Here is an 8615-nt window from a genome sequence, read left to right as displayed (position 1 = left end):
GCCGTATGGCTTTCAAGGATGCTGATATTCAGCGTGCCCATTACAAAACTGACTGGCATAGGTATAACCTAAAACGTAAGGTTGCTGACATGCCTCCTGTCACGGCTGAGAATTTTCAGGAGAGAGTCCTAGCACAGAGAGCCGTAGCAGAGGAGCAGAACAAAGTCACTGCCACTTATTGCACTGTTTGCAGCAAGAGATTCTCTACTTTCAATGCCTATGAGAATCACTTGAAGTCCAAGAAACACCTGGAGCTGGAGAAGAAAGCTGTTCAAGCTGTCAGCAAGAAGGTGAAAATATTAAATGAAAAGAACCTGGAGAAGGGGCTGGCCCCAGAGAGTGTAAATAAAGATGCAATGAACACAGCTATTCAACAAGCCATCAGAGCTCAACCATCTTCATCTCCAAAGAAGTTACCTTTACCTCCTAGTAATGCAAGCAGCTCTCCAGTTTCTGTGGAAAGCACCAGTTTATCACAGAGTAGACGGCGATCTGAAAAACCTCCGAGGCTACAGTGGTTTGAACAGCAAGCAAAGAAGCTGGCCAAACAACAAGCAGAAGAAGAAGAGGATAGGGAAGAAGGTAAAGCAGTAAACACACGGACAGCAGAGAGGTTGGGTTAGGCTATGTAGTAATTAGTTTTGTTTAAAAGCCTTTATTGTTGTATTAGTATACCTTTATATACTTGCAAGATTACTGCAGTGATCAATGCAGACAAGCCTCCTGTCACTTTATTAGTATACCATTTTTGTCCCCAAAAGCTCTTGCTATTGGTTAAGTTTTTAGCTTAAAAAAGGCCTTTAATGTAGACCCCTGCTTTCAATCAAGGTTTTTAGAGTGTTGTTACCCTGTTGAAACAGCTAGTTCTGCAAGATACTAGTGCATGCGAGTGTTGATTATAAATGCTATTTTTAATACAAGCACTGCTTCCCCTGTAAAATTGCGGGCAAAATTTTCTCTAAGGAAGCCTTACACAGAAGATTACCCTAAAAATGCTTCTGAAAAATAGATGAAATAAAAATCCAAGCATGATCACTTACTGTTGTCTCATAATTCATTTCACTGATCTTTTGGAAGGAAGTGGAAGTGGTTTTTCTTTTTTGTTTGTTTTCTTTTGTTTACTCTGCCATCAAGAGCAGAGGAAGTTTGCTCCTTACCCTGATGCTGTGTAGTGTAGCCTCTCAGCATGTCAGCATCTATAGTAAAATTGGTTTATGAATTCCCACCGCAAACACTTGTTCCAGCCGCTTCACCCTCATTTGTGTAGTTACAGCCCTTTGTTGGAAACTCTACCACTGAAATAATTGGAGCTTCAGAATTCCCAGAAAAGGATTATATTTAACCTGGACACTTTCAGTGCTCTAGCTTACAGTGCAGCTCACAAGTGTGTCTATTAGAACAGTTGATTGGGTTGATTATTCATTCCTGTTCCCTTGCTGCAGTTTAAAGTGGTAACATGCTATGCTAACTTCATTACTTACATCCATCACAGCAGTTCTTTGCTGGTGAGATTTCAGTTACAATTTCTGGAGAATCTTTAGAGGTTAGGACTGTTCTTCTACAAGAGAAGAAATGTATACCTCTGAACATGGACCTCAGCATCTAAGGAAGGAGGCAACTTGCACCTGTTTTGTATTACTGTATTAGTCATAAGTTGTAATGCTAAATCTCAGTAGGTTCCTGAATGTTAACTTATCTTGTAAATGTTTGCCCAGGAATGTTTCCTACAAGTCCTGTTAATTCAGTTTCAGGCTTTTAAAGCTATAAAGCTATATCCTGTAGCAAAGTTCTCCAATTAGCAGCTTACAACATTGGAAAGTGCCTTGTTCCCTGTTCTCAAACGCTATGTGCGCATGGCAGTTGGAAGGGGATCAGCAGAAAYAGTGTCCTGGGAAACAGTCACTTCCCCAAATCTGGTTGCCTTAAAAAAGATTTGCAGAGCCCTCTAGCAGTATTATCAGATTGTTGGTTCATCTGTCTGTTTTTACAATTGATAGTTAACTAATAGTGCCTCTAGCAGCTAATTAATGATGTAGATGAAATGTAATCTGCTGCTGTTAGTTTTAAATATGTCGTATGTGGCACTGGTTTTGTGCACTTACAGAAGGCCAAAATGGAGATGTTAAAAAATAGCATTTCTCTGTGGAGGTAGAGCCCTTCCTGATGAAGTCTGAAGGCTGTTATCAGGACCTGTGGAGAATCCTGTGTTGCTTATACTCTGCACTGAACACTGCAGTAATCTTGCAAATATATAAAATTATTTGCATATCTTGGATAATTGTAAGAACCAGCTTTGTTTTTTCTCCACTGTTAAAGATATCTTTGTGTGAATAAGAATGTTTTCCTTCACTGCTGGAAATGAAAATTTTCATGATTCTGACAGAACTGTGTTGTTTTTAATGAGCCACATGCACTCTTGTGCTGTGGCAAATCAAGGCGTTCTATGAACCAAGTGTTCATAGTTGAGAAAATGAAGGAAAAACATCAGATCTGCCAACTTCTTAATGAGCAATAGTGAACTTTGTTGTGTATCTTAGAAAAGTGTTTTACTAGCTGTTGTATATTCTTGCACCTGGGAATGACTGTGTGACACTTAGCTGTATGAATAGGAAGATGCCCCCCCCCTTTTTTTTTTTTTTTTAACTTAACTGGGACTTGTTTTGCTTGGAAGAAGTAATTGTGTAAATAAATGTGTCTTAAACTTCCRCTAAAAGGCTGGGAAGATATGGACTCTGATGAAGACAATGGCTCTGAGGAAGAGATGGAAAGTGTGGGGGAAGAGGAGCAGACAGCAGCTGAAAGCCCTCCTGCCATTGGGGTCATACCAGTCACGGACTGCTTGTTCTGTCCCCACCATTCAAGATCTCTCATGAAGAATGTGGCCCATATGACAAAAACTCACAGTTTCTTCATTCCAGACATAGAGTACCTTGTCGATCTCAGAGGCCTAATTAAGTACTTAGGTATGCTTCTAAATCCCCTCTAGTTTTAACCAGGATAATTATATAATGGTATTGCTTATTGTCACTTAAAGTGTATTCACTTCCAATGTAAGACCTGAGGGCTGTCTAGCTCAGTATTTTGATTGTGCTCAGTACCATAGGTTTTCTTGGGAGAGTGAGAAGCCCCCACTGGGCAAACGTGCGATCACACACCCTGTAGGTCTCGCTTGGTTTTAATGTTGAGAAAGTGGTTTAGCTGACATGGAATTTAGGCCAAAACTCAATTGCTAAAGTATGCGCATGAACTAGCTTATTCTGGGGGAGGTTTTGAGTCTCTACTAATGAATCATAAGTGTTTGCATCATCAGTTTATAATACTGATGAGACAGAGCTAAAAGCTAGAAAAAAAAAGTGTCTTCCTTAAAGACTACAAATAATGACAGTAAAATAATTTACACATCAGATATAAAACTGTTTTGGGAGTATGAAATTTCTTATAGAAAATATATAATGATCCACAGCTTGTCATATGAACTGTCTTTTAAACGCCCAGACTTTGGTCTTGATGAAGCCATATGGTCAAGCTGTGGAGACAGCAGGGCTTTTCTGGAAGTGAAGGGCTAAAGACTCTTCCTTAGTCTCTCTGCCTGCAACTTGGGAAGCCGACATCACAAAAATGTTAGTTATTGATTAGGAAAGCTCTATTCAGTCCAATAAAAGTGTCAATTTTTTCCGCAGGAGAGAAAGTTGGTGTTGGGAAAATCTGCCTCTGGTGCAATGAAAAGGGTAAATCCTTCTACTCTACGGAAGCGGTACAAGCTCACATGAATGACACAAGCCATTGCAAACTCTTTACAGATGGAGATGCTGCCCTGGAGTTTGCAGACTTCTATGACTTTAGGTAAGGACACTTTTCTTTTGGTGGAGCAGACAGAAGGACAGTTGAACATTAAATTTAAATCTCTATGATTTTTAAAATGTAGTCCTGTTTCTGATTCTGATGCTTATTTTGCCTGGTTGGTTTGCAGCTTTTCTAGATAAGCATAACTTCATGATTGGTGCTCCTCTTCTCTAATCACTAGTACTAGTCCTACATGAAAATACACTGTGAAGTCCTTTTAAAAAAAAAAAAAAACCTTTGTTGCTATTGAGTCTAGATTTCAATGCATGAACAAGGATTATAAAAGGGTATAAATATCTTTGCCTTTTGGGCAGACCCTTGATTTAGTATCCACTGTGGATTTTTTTTATTTTTATTTTTTAAATAGTAGGAGTTAACAGGACTGTTACAATTCAGAGGCCTCTTGTTGAACTTTGCATAAGTTGTCCTAATACTTTAAGCTGTGTTCATTTTGCTCAGAAATAGCTCTGTTATGGTGACAAAAGGTATAGCGGAGCTTTCTGGAGCATTCTTGAAGTGCTTGTTCAGTAAGCTGTGCAGAGCTGGTGGGTTATAGGGTAATGGCTTTCACCATGAATAGCTGTTAAATATACAGCAGCAGAAGTGTACTGGGTTATGGAAACAGATGGAAGAAAGGTGATCCTTCATTGTCAGCCTCTGTTCAGGTGAGGACATTACTGGGAAGACCTCTCAAACCCAGACAGGTGAAATGTGACCAGTGCTCATGGCTTGCTGTAGCTGTGCACGGTTGTTCCTTTGTGTAATGGGTCTGGATAGCTGTGCCTGCTCACCATGTGTAAAGCTGTTACTGCTGCTCCTCCACAGGAGCAGTTACCCTGATCACAAGGAAGGGGAAGATGTGGAGATGTCTGGAGAGCTCCCAGCAGAAAGAGAGTTGGAATATGATGATGACACCATGGAGCTGATCCTTCCTTCAGGTAAGGTTAGGATCTGTGTTAAGAGATATATTTTTCTCATAGCTGCAGCTGTCAGCTGAAGCATAGGTCATCGTGGTAAGTGTTTTCCTTTGGCAAGGGAGCAAGTAGTTTTTTATCTAATTGTCTTTGGGTTTTGCCCTTATATTCTGTTATTTTAACTGTAAGGTTTGAAGGCATGTCTATTGTTTTACTGAAAATACTTATTCAGGTAGTTCAAACACTTAAAATTCCCTAAGATCTTTCTTTCTAAATTGTACTTTTTCGGCATTAATGTGGTTTGGGACAGGGGGTTCCTTTGCCTACTTTTCCTCTTCGTTAATACATGATTCACGTGGCATACTCAAAGAGTTTGCATATTTTAATTTAGTACAACTTGGAGTGAATATGACTTAGGCTATCCAGTATAGGTTTTTGCACTGAGGTGGCTGGTACACTGGTAACTGATTTGATAAAATTGTTTTCCTTAAACAACCTTATGCTTGCCTTGTATAGCATGTAGCACTGTAAGGTGGTGTATGTTTCCAAACACCCATCATTACGCATAATTTTTCTTTTAGTGTTTCTGGTTGAAGGAGCCCCCGCGCTTTCATTCTGAAAAGTGCTGTCAACCGTGCCATTAAAGGAGATTTTCCTGATTATCACAAATGCCTTTGGTTGCTTGAAACAGCATCACTTTTCTGCTCATTACCTTAATTGAATGTTTCATTTCTGATAACTGCCTGTTTGTTAGCTAAGGGCCTCTTGAAGAACAGCTCTCTTCCTTTTTTTTTTTGTTTTTTTTTGTTTTTTTCCCCCTCTCAAGATAAAGTGCAATACAGCAGCTGCTACAGTAATTACATTGTTCATTGAACTCCTTAAGTTTTTAAGGTTTTGGGCCTTTTAAAAACATTTTTCATCATTGGGACTTCCCGCAGCTCTTTTGCAATGTGCTTGATTACTGTACTTAAACTGCTTCATTATGCATATTAAAATGTCCTCTCCTCCGAACAGGTGCAAGAGTTGGTCATCGTTCTTTAATGCGGTACTACAAGCAACGGTTTGGTTTGTCAAGAACAGTGTCCGTCGCAAAAAATAAGAAAGCAGTAGGCCGGGTTTTGCAGCAGTATAGAGCTTTGGGCTGGACAAGCCAGACAGGTAAGTGAAAAATTGAGCTTTTCGTAGAGAAGGATGTTCTATAGTGGCATCGCTGTACAATTAAATAGTTTGAATTTGTTTCATGTTTGTGGGGTTTTGTGCAGTTGTTTGTCTTTCATTCAAGTCTCTTCCATTCCTGATATCCAAGCAAAATAAGTTGTAGGAAGTTGTTCATGCCTAAAATCCATTTCAGCTTCTTTGCAAGCCTTTCAATTCATTAACAGGCAAATTTGTTATATTTGGCAACTTACTAAGATTTGTTGTTTTCAGGGTAATACTCTTTTCTCTGCCTGTCAAAACCACTACTCTTGCTATTTAAATATATAACATAAGCCATTCTTTGACTGTTTGAATACTCTTTCAGTTTGGGAACAGTGGTGTGATCTATATCCATTTTTTGAAATAAATGAATCGCACAGGAATGCAAAAAAATTTCTGCCTTTAACCATAGTTGTGGGCATTCATAAAGAAAGCTGCTTTATCCCAAGAGAAAAGTAAGACTGTGCCAGTATGGGGAGTAAAATATATTGGGAACTGCTGATTTAATAGTATAGGATTGCTACTTATTTACAAAACTGCTTATCTACAAATATTTATCCCTCTTTTTCTTCCCTCTCTCTCCCTGAAGGGGCAGCCTCTGCTCAGCAGCGTGATATGCAGTACCTGCAGAGGATGAAGTCAAAGTGGATGCTCAAGATGGGAATGAGTAACAATGCTACAAAGCAGATGCATTTCCGGATGCAAGTCAGATTTTGAGTACTCCAGAGAGCTGTATGCAACTGGTTTTGTGGAGGAGGATTTGATAGTTTCTGGTTTGAGGGTTCTGTTATTAAAATGGACTTGGTACTTAACAAATGGTGGTGTGTATGCTGCTGTGCCTTCCTGTCTATGAGAAGATACCTTGCAGGGAGCTTGTTTCTTCCAGTGAAATGATAGTTGGCCTACTTTAAAATATCTTAAGTGGAATATGATGGAATATGTGGCAAAGTAGCCACTGCTGTGAATAAGGATGCATGCATATTCTTGCTGTCCATCTTTGTGCAACAGGATTCTCTAGGACAAGTGACACTGTCTCTGAATAACTTCAGTTTCCAATTCTGCAAAATGATTGAGGCCAAGAGAAGATCCTAGATCTAGGAGCCTGAAGGGAAATGTATTGAAGGTATTCAGTTGTGGTGCCACACACATTAATGGGGTGTGTTGGACTTCTAACTGGTACTATTGAAGTGAAAATTTGAGAACAGAGAAGGTTAAGTGTTAATTGTTTGATGAAACAAACTGACAGAAAGCCTAACTCCAGGATTAATTTTATGCTGTGAAATTGACCTTAATTTCTTAATGCCCCAGCTCAGGACTGCATTAATAACATAGTGTGTTATTTGTGTTGAATTTCATGAATTTTTATGAGCTAAGAACTGTTCAAGATTACCATAACATTTAGGCGTATGTCACTCTAAACTTCTGATGATTTAGTAAAGATCCGCTGATTAAAACTCTGAAGTTACTATTGATGTCAGCTTTTGCTTTTCCCAGTGAGTATTGGTGTTTCATACAAGCTTGCTGAAGGAAAATAACCTGAGACATACCAGCTAGAAGGAGGTGTCCTTCCTGCCAAAGGCACGGTGTCCCACTAGAGCAGGAAGACTAGTTTGTGAACTGTTACAGACAGGTGTAGAGAACTTACTACAGAGCTCAGGAACCCAGTGCTAGTGTTGGTCCTGGTGCTGTAGATGCTAAAAGCTTCTGTGAAATTGTCCGGTTCTTCTGACCTTTGTGTAAGATGAGCAATTACATGCAAAAGTGTAGGTTAGCTCAGGAAGCCACTTAGCTGTAATTTGCTGAACACTACAAGGGTATGTCACAGGAATATTGCTATATATTCGCTTGTCTACTCATCATGAAGGCAGCTGGTTAGTCCAATGCACTTCCACATTTCAGGATTGCTCTGGACTCCCCAATAGTTGCTTTGTTTGGCATGCCTTTTATGTAAGTTTTCTTCCTCCACTGTGAATGGTATGTGCACAAGTATCACTGGGGGGTGGGGGTTGACTTTTAAGAACTTTGTCAGTTAGCACTATGTTGATTCTGATGTTTTAAAATAATACACTCTCCCTATGAAGGAAGTTCAGAAATAGTAGTACTGTTGGCATGGTAACACTTTAAAGGATTTTTGTTTATACAAAACTCTTAGAAAAGTGGTAATTTAAAAATGGAAGTCCATGCTGTGCATTTTTGTTGTTTGAGTTTCTCTGTGTTGTGGGTTTCGTTGTGTTTTGTTTTTAAGTTCTGCTGCATTGGAATTTTTTTTGCTGCTCTTTTTACTGAGAAGTCAATTTGAATAGTAATGCAGGATGTGATTTATAAGATGCTTTGTCATATCTAAGTGACTAATACCTTAAAAAGGAATTTCTCTGTCCTAGTGAGAAGAGTCGTCTTTACTAGGTACGCCAAATCTGTTACAGATTTGAGTGAAGGGAAACTGAAGCAGAGAAAATTTTAAAGAAAGATAGGCTAGGCTGTCTTTACACCCAAAATCTTAAACTAAAGTTGGATTGCTGAATGAATACCTCCTTTCTCATCCTCCTTTTCCCAGGCAGGGCAGGCTTAATACCATTGTGTATCCATAGCTGCATCTAGCTCCCATCAGAATTTATTCTAGAGGGTTTACTCTGTGTTATTAAGGGCTTTATCTTCAAAGGT

At 39.2% G+C, this 8615-nt stretch overlaps 1 protein-coding gene across 1 annotated transcript; it reads left to right on the top strand.

The window, feature by feature from the left end:
- The first annotated feature begins 6 nt into the window (after positions 1 to 6).
- On the top strand, positions 7 to 8329 carry ZNF622 (zinc finger protein 622). Its single transcript, XM_026092290.1, has 6 exons — positions 7 to 582; positions 2715 to 2963; positions 3681 to 3843; positions 4669 to 4781; positions 5772 to 5915; positions 6544 to 8329. The coding sequence occupies exons 1-6, from the start codon at positions 90 to 92 to the stop codon at positions 6669 to 6671; spliced, it is 1290 nt and encodes a 429-aa protein (XP_025948075.1). The 5' UTR covers positions 7 to 89; the 3' UTR covers positions 6672 to 8329.
- The last annotated feature ends 286 nt before the right edge of the window (positions 8330 to 8615 follow it).

Source organism: Apteryx rowi, unplaced genomic scaffold (assembly GCF_003343035.1).
Source record: "Apteryx rowi isolate R43461 unplaced genomic scaffold, aptRow1 scaffold_958, whole genome shotgun sequence".
Classification (NCBI taxonomy): Eukaryota; Metazoa; Chordata; class Aves; order Apterygiformes; family Apterygidae; genus Apteryx; species Apteryx rowi.
The sequence above is the reverse complement of the archived record's forward strand: the minus strand, read 5'-3'. Positions and strand labels throughout refer to the sequence as shown.